Raw genomic sequence first — 12532 nt, 5'->3', positions numbered from 1 at the left:
TTCCACGTCAAGTTTTGCATCAGCAAGTTTGGAGGTTTATTTAATGTCATAGCAGCAAGTTTTAATGTAAGGTAACAAAGACATACACACATGTAAGACCATCAATCAATGAAGGAAACAGATTTTTGCACATTTTTTTTCTCTTCAGTCACGTTTATGCTGCCTATTTAGTTCGTTGACTGCTGTAACATAGTGGAAAATACCCGCCCACCCCCCTCCCCCTATGTGTTTCATAAAAGTAATGGGAAGCAAACATTTCAAATGCACATGGTAAGGCAGGCTAAGTATCTGCCACGAATCAGAACAATCACAGCCACATGAAAATACCATAGCATCTAATTAGAGGACTGAGAATATGTATTGCAACGGCAGACGAGTGTCAGGTCAAACAAAACATTATTCATGATTAAAGGACCAACTGTTTCCTGCTGTTCCAGCAGATTTCATGACATGGCACTTATGTAAAAGCAAACAGTGTGTGACAAATAAAAAACAAAAGAACATTCACATTGTAGCACAACGTCTCTGTTCGCAATCTTGTAATGTGAAAGTGGACTTTTGGTGTTTTCAGAAAGGAAGACTGTTAAGAAGTCATTTTACACAACTGAAGAAGTGCAATTCGACAGTATGGAAAAAGATTTGTGCTGCGAGTCATTCTCACAGCACAAATGTCAGGAGATTCTCAGTTTCTCATTGGCTCCAAAATAAGTACTGTAAAGACTATTTGGCCCTACGTGTGTAAAAATAACTCACATATATGACAAACAAGCACTATTTTATAAAACAAAATAATCACTGTGATGACAAAATACTTTGATTCCCTGAGCAGCAGGTAGTGAACTGCCCAGGCTAGTTGATCCTGTTGTGTGTGTAATCCATAAACTGAGCACACCTCCCACAGTAACACTGGCTACTCAATCAGCTAATATTACACGGGGCAACTCTTCAGTCTCATATGAATAAATATATGTGTATAAAAATACAACAAGCATACCTACAGTACACCTGCTGCTCTTCCCCGGTAAAACGTATTTAATACATCTAGATACTGGTGTACTTGTATATACACTGTGATAATTAATAGTGACTCCTAATTTGCATAATTTGTATTTAAATGTAATAAACATTAATATATTTGAGTGATGACTGCTTTTATTTGTGGATTAATACAAATGTTTTAATTTTTACCGATTCAGAGTATGGTTTTATTTGAGCACAGGTTTTATTGGTACACATACAAAGATAGGTCTATACACTTCATGACTTACATGTAACTCGTCTTTGACAAATAGATTCCAATTGGTTTGAAGGTCAAACGAAGGACAAAGGGTACAGAGAGGTCTCGTCTCTCACACACCTGCTCAGGTTTTGACATTATGGCGAGGGGGGTACCTGAAATCAGTACATTCTGTGGAAAAGAAATAGCAGTGATACAGTACAAACAGCAGCAGGGCCATTTGGCTTCTTCCTCTCATGCTTACTGCAGAGAGAACACAACTCTGCTTTTTCAAACAACCCTCTGGATTTTGAGAAGTCGACTATGACAGCAAATACAACCCACCCACCCGCTCACATTAGATTATTGCAATTTCAGTGCTGCCTGATTTATGCCAAGAACACAGAAATAAAGGCAAGTTTAACAGGTGCACTAAGACTATTTCATGCAATGTTCTGAATTTTCGTCATGTACACAAAGGCATCGTCTCAGGCTTAGTGTTACTTTGAGCATTGCCACTTTGAACATGCCTTGGGGTGATGGATCAGAATTTGAAGGGATGCTCTCCTCTGGACACGGATCGTTACGGATAAATCATAATGAGAATCAGAAGAAGTGAAAAAAAGAACTGTGGAAATGACACCAGTGAAGTCAGTTGGTAACACAAGCATTCCGTTATATTAAGATGAGTCAAAGCTAGCCATGTGTTGGGATTAAATGTCACTATGATTAGTATACAGATGTGTCAAGTGTTTAAGGTGCACAACTGCCTGGAGTAAGCTTACGTGGATGTGACAAAAAAATGAGAGAATTTACAGCTGCTTCTACATTACTTCTTATTTCCTTTCCCCCATTTCTCTCACCGACAAAGAGGAAACATAAAAAAGTATATTGCTTCAAAAACATTTTTCTTTTTTTACTATTGAGAAACATTTCATTCGCCACTTCTCAGGTTTGTCTAGATAGACAGAGCATTACATTATCAGTCAAAGATACATAAACAAAGATGCTGTGAATCTGAGAGATTAAACGATCAACAATAGGAAGTGACAGTGACTAATTCTTGGGACCATTTGTTGGAGTCTGTCTGCCTGTTTGTCCACGCGGCCGGCCTCTTATCTACCAGCAGGTGGCCCACCGCAAGCACTGATGTATTTCCTGGGTGATGGGGGAGAGGCTGAGAGATTAGTCTGTCACAGTTACAATAGTCAATCAAAGGACCGTGGCCTCGGTGTGTTCCAGCTGTGTGACCGAGGACCTGCAAACCTAACTGCACATGCTCTCCATCCATCCCTGCCTCCTATGCTGTTTGTCAGTGAGTAGCAGTAAAATAAAAAAGAGCTTCTCATTTGCTCTTTCCAGATGTGCTGGAGCCCCCCGCCCCACCCTCCAGCTTGTCAGCAATTTCAGATGTGTCTAACTTCTCAGAGCCGTCGCCTTTCTCTGACCTCTCCTTCTCAGACCTCTCCTCCCCCTCTACAAGCTCGGACCTCTCTGACCTGGCGTCTGCATCTCCCTCCGACTTCTCCTTCCTCTCAGAGCGGTCAGGATCCATAGATGAGGTGCCTGGCTTATCCCACTTGGCCATGGCCTCGTGTTCAGCTATACAGGTGGTGATAGTAGAAGTCCATGCCTTTAGGTCCTCCTACAGAGACCAGGATCAGACAGAGCTTATATAAGGAGTCTGCTCATCATACAACGCTTTTTCCTCTTTGCATTTGATTCATTGTGTGGTTTGGGATTTACACATCTCATTTTTACGCATCCAAATCTGAGCCTGCAGCAGATATATGCAAACCATCCAGCTGAAATGCTACATTTCCTTTATTTGAATAAAGTGTCTTCAGGTGGGAAACAATGTAATCAAATTTGCCTCTGACTGAAGGTTGCACCTCTTCTTATTACATCAGTGGTTTGTGGCTTTGTGCCGCACCTCATTCACACAAACCGAACCCATCAATTACTAAGTGGAAAGAGTTCAAACTATAAAGACAGAACCAAGAGTAGAAGAAGTATTTAGGTCCTGTACATGCAAACTACTGCAAGAATGTAAAATGAAGTATTTTCATTTCATTTACTTAGAATTACACTTGATCTAAGGGACAGAGATGGTTAATGTGACCAAAATAACTAAACAAAAGTTACAGGAAAATCTGTATTTTTAGGTATTTTGGGGAGGTGTAAAACTAGTGTAATCTAATTACAAATTTGACGAAAGGTCCTGCACAATTTTTTGTGACATATATATATAATAACACAGAATATTATCTCATCTGAAAAGTGAATCTTTTCACAGAACTAAATGCCATCCTATGAAAAACTACACCTCATGATTCAGCAGCCTGTAGAACACATTAGCTGCTGTAACTGGAAATAATCATTTACAATTTGACTTTATCATTCTCTGTTATTGTTGTGGATGATTATTTCTGGCTGCTCCTGGGATCATTGTCCTGTTGCATGACCCAATTTGAGTCAGGCTTTAGTGGTTGGACACATGAGCTCATATTTGACTCTAGAATATTTTGGGATACGACTCAACTCAAAGTGTTCACATCCCATAACTGCAAAACAACTTCAAAACATTTGGAAATGGCTTCATAACCATTCCAAGAATGATGGGCACCAGTAATTATTTCACTAAGATCATTACTGATGTCTTTCCCTTTTTGTGTTAACATGTACTTAAATGGTCTAAACAGTCAAAACGTCGGTATTTATAGAGCTGTTCACACTTGCTCAAGATCTATTAATCTATTAACACATTTGATTAGCAGGACCTGGCTGCTACCTACCCTCTTAGTTCATATGGAAGCAGTAACAGTGTACTTGTTTATAGCTCATCTGAGGTTGTATTTGCCTGATTTTAATACCTAGTATGGAACAGATTATTTTTATTATGTCCTGTTCTTATATGTAAAACTACTTTGTTTTTACAATGACTGTATGTAACCAGAGGGATAAGGGTTGACATAAATACTAAACTTCCTAAGGAAATTATGTAGCTGCAGTTGCTTCAAGACAGTAACAGTAACAGACTGAACTAATTAAATAACACAATATATTAAAAAGTTTACAAAATATAAGGAATAGCTCTAATATATACAAATACCTCAGTTATAAATATCCAGAATATTACAGAGGTTAAATATATATGATTGACATTTTGCTCTAACCTGTAAAACTTTGTTATTTGTTATTTTCACTGCAGAGCGTGTGCAAAAGGGTGTAACTATTGCACTGTGTACTGTGCATTAGATGGAGGAGTTGTACAAGGAGATAACCACAGGCAGGAATGATTTCCTGTGTCGCTCACTGGTGCATTTGTGTCTCTTACCCAACGTGCTCCTCTATTCTGTCCTTGTGTGATTTTGGTAATCCAGTGGGATTAAAAAGAGACAAACTGGTAATATTATAATCAAAATGTGTGAAAATGTGTTGGATACAAATGAAAGAAACGTCATTCTGTTATCTGTGAAGTTCCAATAACAAACCAAAACCAACATTTCTGTTGTTCCACATACACATGTGGCCAGGCGTTTACATCGACTCATCATGGGTATGAATGTTATGGTAATTTTGGGCTTTTAATGATTTTATCGAACTCTTGAACTTTTTCCAGGGTGGAATGATTATACAGCATACATCTTCATTGACTTTAAAAACAACAACTAGGTTCAGAAATGACACATTTTCTCTGATGAGAACATCCAAAATGATAAATACAGGCTCATATACATATTTAGTTAAATATCCCTTAGCAAGCTGCAGTCCAACCAGATGGGTTTTGTGGCTGGACATCAGATCTGGTCAGAGCCTTGGGAAGACCATTCCAGAAGCTTAGTGTCCGCCCGCTTATCTATTCCAAAATCACTTTAATGTATGTTTGGGATCACCCAATTGTTTCCAAGCTTCAAGTTGAGTTTAAAGATGCTGATTTTGGAGTAGGGGCTTCTTTCTTGGTCAGTATCCTATTAGTCTAGTGGAGACACATCTGAATAACTTGTATTTACGTACAATTGTTTAAACTGATGATCTTGGAATGTGCTGTTGTTTAGAAATGCTTGTGTAAATTTTCAATCCTCATTTTTAGATATTTACCATGTTCCTTGGACTTTCCAGTTGTTACAAGTATCGGTCAATCCAAAGAGTGATGCCAAACTAATCCTTTTTATGCTGGTAAAGAGAATCTACCAACCAGTCATGATCACTAATGAGAATTTAATAGTCCTTGACCTATCAAGTTAAGACACTGTAGTCTTCAGCACCACTCATTAAAAGGTTTAAAGTGAACTTATAGGTATGATTTTGACAATTTTGAAAATAAAAATCCAAAAGCATTCAAACTTGTGCTCTCAATTTTTGCCTTTTAATGTCATTAAAGACGTATGCTGTATAATCGTTCCACCCTGAAAAAAAATAACAACAACAATAACAACAAGAAATTGAATTGAAAGCCCAAAATGACCAAGCCATTCATCCCCAAGGTGAGTGTGAATGTACATTTCTAGCCACAACTTTATATAGTATCTACCTGAAAAAGGGATTTTCTAAAACAGCTTGACACTGTATTTTTAAACAAATGTTATTGAAACTGGAGTAAATAGTTGATTTGTTCAGCATTTTTTGAGTCTGGTAGCAGGGCGACCTGTGCAAATCTGAGTGAAATTAGTGCCCATGTTTAAGGTAATCTTCAAGATAATGAAGGAAGGAGCCAGCCGGTGCAATGCTGTAGATTACTACTTAAATCTAAATCATTTTTGCAGAACAATGAGCAAATACATTTATTGATGATTTTGGTCTTTTCATGAGGTTAATTGACCTTACCAAGTTACAAATGTATCTTACCTCATCTTTTGCATGAAATACGAAGTTGTTTCCATCGTTCACTCTGTTGCACAGAAAATCAGTAGGGACTTGTCAGTTTTTATGCATTTGCATGTATTTTATAGCCACGTGGTTAATCAATAATTTAAAATCTTTTAAAAGGCAATAACCTTTAAAGACATATTACACTTTTCAAAATAAATTCAGTAAAACCACAATTTGAAATCACAGTTACTGGCAATAAAATTTGCCATAATAATATGAATAATTCTTACTGAAGGATGAAGACATTTTTCTTCTTCTTGTATCCCATCGACGGATCAAATGAGCAGTTACTAAGGTCAACAGGAGGCTCTCCGTTGTATGTTGTGTTGTGGTTCCTGGCATCCTTATAGAAGGTCAGCTTTCCATCTTTCAGGACACAATATACGTTCACCCAGGACTTGCTGGAAAATCACAATGAGACATCTTTTAATAGACTGATGTGTAATGCATTTCTGCAGATAAGTTGGGTCACATCAGTTATCTTTGTTTCAAACAATGCACATTTAAAATTTAGAATAACTAATAAAAATCAATGGAAATTTGCAATCAATCTGTCGAGCTCTCTGTTTTCCCAAATCAAATATGCTGTTAACAGAGACAAACCAATGGAATCAAACATGCAAATAAATCTTTGCAAAATCCTCTCTGCTGGTTTTGGAGGCAAAAATATTTAACTGTCCAAAAACATATTGATCTAACTATACTGTCGCTCAGTGTCATATCACATATATAGTGTGACTGATAAGGACTGAAAGCTAACCGTCTGTGGTTTCTTCAAAGTTCATGACACAACATGCTAACACTGATAGGATTGATAACATGATGGCTGGATCCGACTGAGGTCAGTTTAATAAATTAATCTTCAATGAAGACAATCAACTCACTTTTGCCAAAGATAGTAACGACAGTGAGCATGAAGGTTGCTTCTAGACAACCTGCCTTCCTTTCTCAAACACAAACGTAATACCCTGCTGACTGAAACCAAAAGCTATTTGACCTGGTTTGCACAGTTTCCCATAGTTTGCAAATCTTTGATCAGACCATTAAACAGGCAATTGTTATTACTGGGGTGGTGCTTGTCTTCTGTTCATGACTTCTTTACCTGTTTGGGCTTCTCTGCTGAGCTTCAAGGTCAGAGCTGGTGGCCTTTTTCCGGTAGAGGGAACCTTCGTTGTGGGCAGTGTGTGAAGGCGGCTGGGGTGTTGTTGGGGCTCCAGTTGCCGGGGCTGAGCGAGATCGTCGAGTCTCCTCAGGCTCTTTTGGACGGGGCCTTCTCCTTGGTTTGGGACGGTCTCGGGCGCGAGGACGTCCATCAAAACGGGTCACAGGTGCTGAGAGGCTGCTAGGAGGTCGATAAGGCTCTCCTCGTGCCTGAAAAACCCGATAACAAAAGAGAGAATATTGCATGTATACATAATTTAAAATAAACTGACACCACAATACTGTGGTGTGCAATATGTAAACTAACTCACATGTGCGGCCTCTCTCTCCTGGACCTGCTCTACAATCTCTGCCATGGTATTTCTCTTCTCCCTGGAGGGACAGCAGACATGAGTCACCCACACAGCAAACACAGTCGTTATGTAACCTCCAAATGATAAAGATCATGCTGGACAGTGCTGACTGAGCAAACTGTAAAGAAACCACTCATTCACATACCCTGAGCGTTTGTCAGAGCCCTCCTTAGCAGAGCCCTCCAGGTCACTCGAGTCCTGCCTCTGCAGCCTCTGCTTGCCGCTCCCCTCCTGTTCGCTAGATGACTGCCTCTCCAGGCGCCTCCGATAACGCTCCTGCCGCACAATCAGCGGAAGCTCATTCAGCCTCGCTTGAATTTCCTGTTCGCTGGAGGTCTGCCTGCCCAGCTTGTACTCCCTTTCTCTCCTCAGATGGTCCATCTGAGGGTCAGAGCGGCTGCCACGGGGATCTCTCTGGAGGCGGCCGTGGAGGAGCTCCAGCCCTGACTCTGGCCCCATCATGTCTGCCATTGGGATGTCGCCAAACTGTTCACGCTGCACTCTGCTGGCTTCGAGAAGAGGGTTTACAGCCTTGTGGATGTGGTTGATTCTAGGCTGCATGAAGTCAGCTTTCAGGTGCTGCCATGCATATGCCATTTTAGGGTCCATGATGCCACCACTCTGTGCCAGATATCCAGAGCTGCCCAGGCTTCCACTGCTGTAATGATTTTGTGCCAGATAGCCTGAGCTACCCAATCCGCCAGCACTCTGATAATTCTGTGCCAGGTATCCAGAACTCCCCATATTAGACTGCTGTGCCAAAAACCCAGAACTTCCCATATTGGGCTGTTGTGCCAAATACCCAGAGCTCCCCATGTTGGACGGTTGTGCCAAATATCCTGAACTCCCTAAATTTGGCTGCTGTCCCAAATATCCGGAAGTCCCTATATTTTGTGGTTGCGCCAGATATCCAGAACTGCCCATATTCTGCTGAGACAGAAAGCCCGGGCTTCCCATACCTCCACTGCCTGGCTGCTGAGCTAGGTTACCTGAACTTCCTAACCTGCCACTGCCCAGATGATTCTGCATCCCACCCATGCTCCCAGTAGTTAGTCCAAAGTACCCAGAGCTTTCTGCGCTACAAGCAGTTTGATGGTTCAAACCGAGATAGGTGGAGGTGTCTGCTCCACCACTCTGAGATGTCAGTGCTGAGAAACCAGAGTCACTCCCACCTCCGGCTGCCTGGTGGTTCATCCCAAGGTAAGAAGTACCTATCAACTTCCCGCTGCCCTGATCCAGTCCGTGGTAGCCTGATCCATTTATAACTGGACTAAAGCTGGCCAGTGCTGAAGACAGTCTCTGGCTTGCAGAGGTGGCACCCAGATCCAAACTGGGCTGCAATGGTTTGGGTTCAATTTGGGCCTGTACCGTCTGCCTTAGGAAAGAAGAGGTAGCACTGGTTGAGGGAACACTAGGAGTCAGGCAAGATAACGGGAACATCCTTCGGCTGGAGAGCGGGGTCCTTTTCTCCTCCTCTTTTTTCTTCTCAGCCTAGAGAGAGAGTTAGCTACATAACTAATAGCACCACATAAACTCGATTAAAACCACATTTTATGCAATGGTTCCAAAAAATGCAGGTAAAGCTAGTGATTTGTTCATTTCAAACATATGCCAGACAAAACACTAAGCAATGTAGCGCGGAAGGCAGACTGGGTGCAGTGGGATTAGGGTACACCACATGCACTTAATGTCACGAGACAGATTAAAGCCTGTGATGATGCAAACTCATGGTATGCGCCCATGCCTGCTAAGCAAACACAACACGTAGTCACTTTTCTTTTAAAAACTGTGACTCCGACAAACTGATTAATTATTTATCTACAGTCAAGCTTACAGCAGAAAGCTGGCGCAGGGAGCTGAAGCGTTCTTTCCAGGTTACAGCAGCCTTGCGGAAGGCCTCGTGGCGAAGGATGAGCTGCTCAACCTCGTCAGTTTGGGCTTGGGCTACTCCTCCCTCTTGATGCCTGGTAGTGATCAGCGGCTCCTTGGCCTTTAGCCAGGCTTCCGCTTTTACTGTCTCCTGGGCAAACTGGAATTTTTCTTGCTCTGGAAGTGACAGAAGACCAACCACACTGTTACCAACTCACTACATGTTTAATGTATACTCAGTAGTATTTACATGTTTGTGTATGTTTTATTAGGGAATTTTATCATTTATGTTACAGCTTGGATTTTAGTCTTTTTCATTAAATTGTGTTGAGAGTGAATCTGTAATGTCAGCTCAACCAGAAAAGAACAGTAAGATCCATGCATGATTCATGATATATTAAATGCACATAGCAGCATCAAAGGGAAAAACATTTATAGTTTAGGCCCATTTAACATTTGAGTGTTTTGTTAAGTATTCACTATTAAGTATTCTATTTACTTACTGCGCTGCAGCCGTTCCTGGTGTTTGTCCCATTTTTCAACAAGATCCTTCTGCTTAGTCAGAAGACTGTCCAACTTCTCTTTTATCTGCAGTGACAGGCAGGTTGGTTTCATGGCAACATATTAATACATAAAGTAATTGTATGATTTTTATATATTCTCATATTAACAGTGTGAATATTTTTTTTGTCAGACCTCCTCTGAAGCAGGGTTGCCAGCAGCAATCAGGATCTTGCCGAGATCTGCACACTGCTGTATGGTCTTGCTGCGGCCGTCTATTTTGGCTTTCAGCTCCTGGTGTTGTCTCATCATCCCCTCCAGAGCTGTCAGATCCCTGAGGCACACAGATCAGTTTATTCTGGTTACATTAACCCCATCACAAAATATTTTTTAAAAGGAATCCTGACAGTTCTTGTTCTTAAACAGTTGTTTAACAGCCATAGTATTCTCCTTATTTAGCAATATTAGTGATGTGATTCTATTGGCAGCAAATCTGTCAAAGAGCAAAAGATTGCCAAAGGGTCTCATGTACTAGCCGTGTATATGAATGATTCACACAAAAATCAGTGATTGACCAATATTATATTGGCATATTATATCATACCGGAATTTGTTTTTACTTTACAAACAAATTCAGAAGAACCTCTGATCCAGAAGGAGGGACACAGTACTGTCAGGCTGTATCATACCAGCCTTCATTTATTACCTGGATGAGTGTGAAAACATTCTTACCCTGCACCAGACACTCTCTATGGACTGAGTGAAAAAAATTGGGTGTCAAAGTGAATATGAGAAAAACTAGCAGACTGCATGAAGAGGAACAAGAGGAAGACGAAGAATTAGAAGAAGAATTAGAAGAAGAAGAAGAAGAAAAAGACAGGTGGACAAGGAGCACACGATCTTATAGCCAGTGATGAAAACAAAAATAATTTTCAAGGGATTGTGCCAAAAAATGACACTGTAAGTGATGAGAAAAAAGGATGGTGGGGATCAAAAGTTGAGGAAGGCTCAATTTTTATAGAGGCATAAAAATGTTAGCTGCATCGAAACACACTACATGTGCATATGTTTTGCCATCTTTGTGGGTCCCATAGTGCTGTATGTTCATGCATATGCTGATACGTGGACATCTACTGGAAGATTTCAGGCCAAATATGAAAATACTGCAAGTTGCACAGTGGTACTGGTTGGGAACATGACAAAAAAGGCAGTGATTAGAGTGTCAACCTGAGAAAACCCCCCAATAAAAAACAAAAACAAACGGTGAAGCAGGTGTCATATGAAATTAGGTCACAGAAGACAGTATTAACATTTTGTCTTCAATGACCATATTAGACCACAGAAACTTGGTTTAACTGAACACAGGCAAAAATGCACTCTGTACTCCGTCTACCAAGCTGTAATGCATCTTTTCCAAACTGTAATAAAGGAGAGCCATACCTTAACAAGCATATGCTACCTTACCTTGGCTCATCCCATCCTATCTGGCCCATGATTCCTTCCATCCACATTAGGTTTTCACGCACCACTGAGAAGAACTGGACCTTATCAGTTACTGAAGTCACTTGGACACGACTGGCCTCACAAGAGCTCAGCAGCTCCTTCCATGCATCCATCACTTGCTGTTCTTTGACCATAATAGCCTCAGCCTTCTCACCAGCATAGATTGTCCTCAGCTGGGCAGCATTCTCCTGCAGCTGCCTCACCTGCATAAAGACATGCGTCACTCTGTTTAATTAATAAAAGATTAGCCTTAGTTTTTAGTCAAAGTTTGCTTTGTCTATGACGTATAATGTATTTTGTGACAAACATAAGTTTGGTGAGTATATAACTTGCCTGTGCAACTAGAAGTTGAAGGGCATGCTCAAAAGAGTGCATGAGTCTCTGCAGGGTGGCTGGATTGGTAATGTTGGCTTGGCATGCCCTCACCTCTGGCAGCTGCTTCATCTTCCCTGCGATCTGAGCCAAGACCTACAACACAGGACAACGCTGTCATCATGAGTGCTTTAAAAATAGAAGCTGCAACTCACGCCCAGACAGTCTACCTGTAATGTTGAGGAAGAACAGGGCACACCTGAGTCACTGTCTGATATCTGATTTGACCCTACCTCCTTGCAGTCGGTGAAAAACTTGTGCAGCTGGTGCGATGCTGCCAGCATTTGTCTGCGGGTCTCCATCAGCTCCAGCAGGTCAGCCCACGACTCATTCAGTCCGTCTTTCCACTCAGCAATCGTGGCCGCGTCTGAGTGGCCACAGTCTATCATCTCGTTCACCATTTTGTTCACTTGCTCCATGCGGTGCTGGCCAATGCTGTTGGTTTCTGATGCAAACTTGGTGAACCTCTCCTGAAGGACCTGAAACGCAAATAAACAACACAACGCTACAGAGACTCACACAAACATGAATCATTCTTTATTCTCATATAGAAGTAATGTAATCGGTCATATTGTCTGCAGTGGATGATTTCCACTCTGCAAATACAGAATGCTTTCTCCCGTCCTGACAAATAAGTTCCTCATCAAAAATGTCTCCATTGCACGTTAAAGGAAAACCAAGTGTA

General features: G+C 41.1%; 1 protein-coding gene across 1 annotated transcript in view; it reads right to left on the bottom strand.

Moving 5' to 3' along the window:
* Positions 1–233: 233 nt before the first annotated feature.
* Positions 234–12532, bottom strand: part of sptbn4a (spectrin, beta, non-erythrocytic 4a) — a 36809-nt gene continuing 24510 nt past the window's right edge. Inside the window, exons 9-20 of the mRNA XM_031742655.2 lie at positions 12081–12326; positions 11809–11943; positions 11437–11678; positions 10168–10306; positions 9975–10059; positions 9437–9648; positions 7748–9093; positions 7561–7621; positions 7191–7459; positions 6319–6489; positions 6065–6107; positions 234–2861 (exon numbers count right to left, since the gene is read on the bottom strand). Coding sequence (XP_031598515.1) covers positions 2562–2861; positions 6065–6107; positions 6319–6489; positions 7191–7459; positions 7561–7621; positions 7748–9093; positions 9437–9648; positions 9975–10059; positions 10168–10306; positions 11437–11678; positions 11809–11943; positions 12081–12326 — 3249 coding nt within the window. The 3' untranslated portion in view covers positions 234–2561. The remainder of the gene's footprint in view (positions 2862–6064; positions 6108–6318; positions 6490–7190; positions 7460–7560; positions 7622–7747; positions 9094–9436; positions 9649–9974; positions 10060–10167; positions 10307–11436; positions 11679–11808; positions 11944–12080; positions 12327–12532) is intronic.

Source organism: Oreochromis aureus, linkage group 10, assembly GCF_013358895.1.
Source record: "Oreochromis aureus strain Israel breed Guangdong linkage group 10, ZZ_aureus, whole genome shotgun sequence".
Taxonomy (NCBI): Eukaryota; Metazoa; Chordata; class Actinopteri; order Cichliformes; family Cichlidae; genus Oreochromis; species Oreochromis aureus.
Note: the sequence above shows the minus strand (reverse complement) of the source record. Positions and strands in the feature narration are given on the sequence as shown.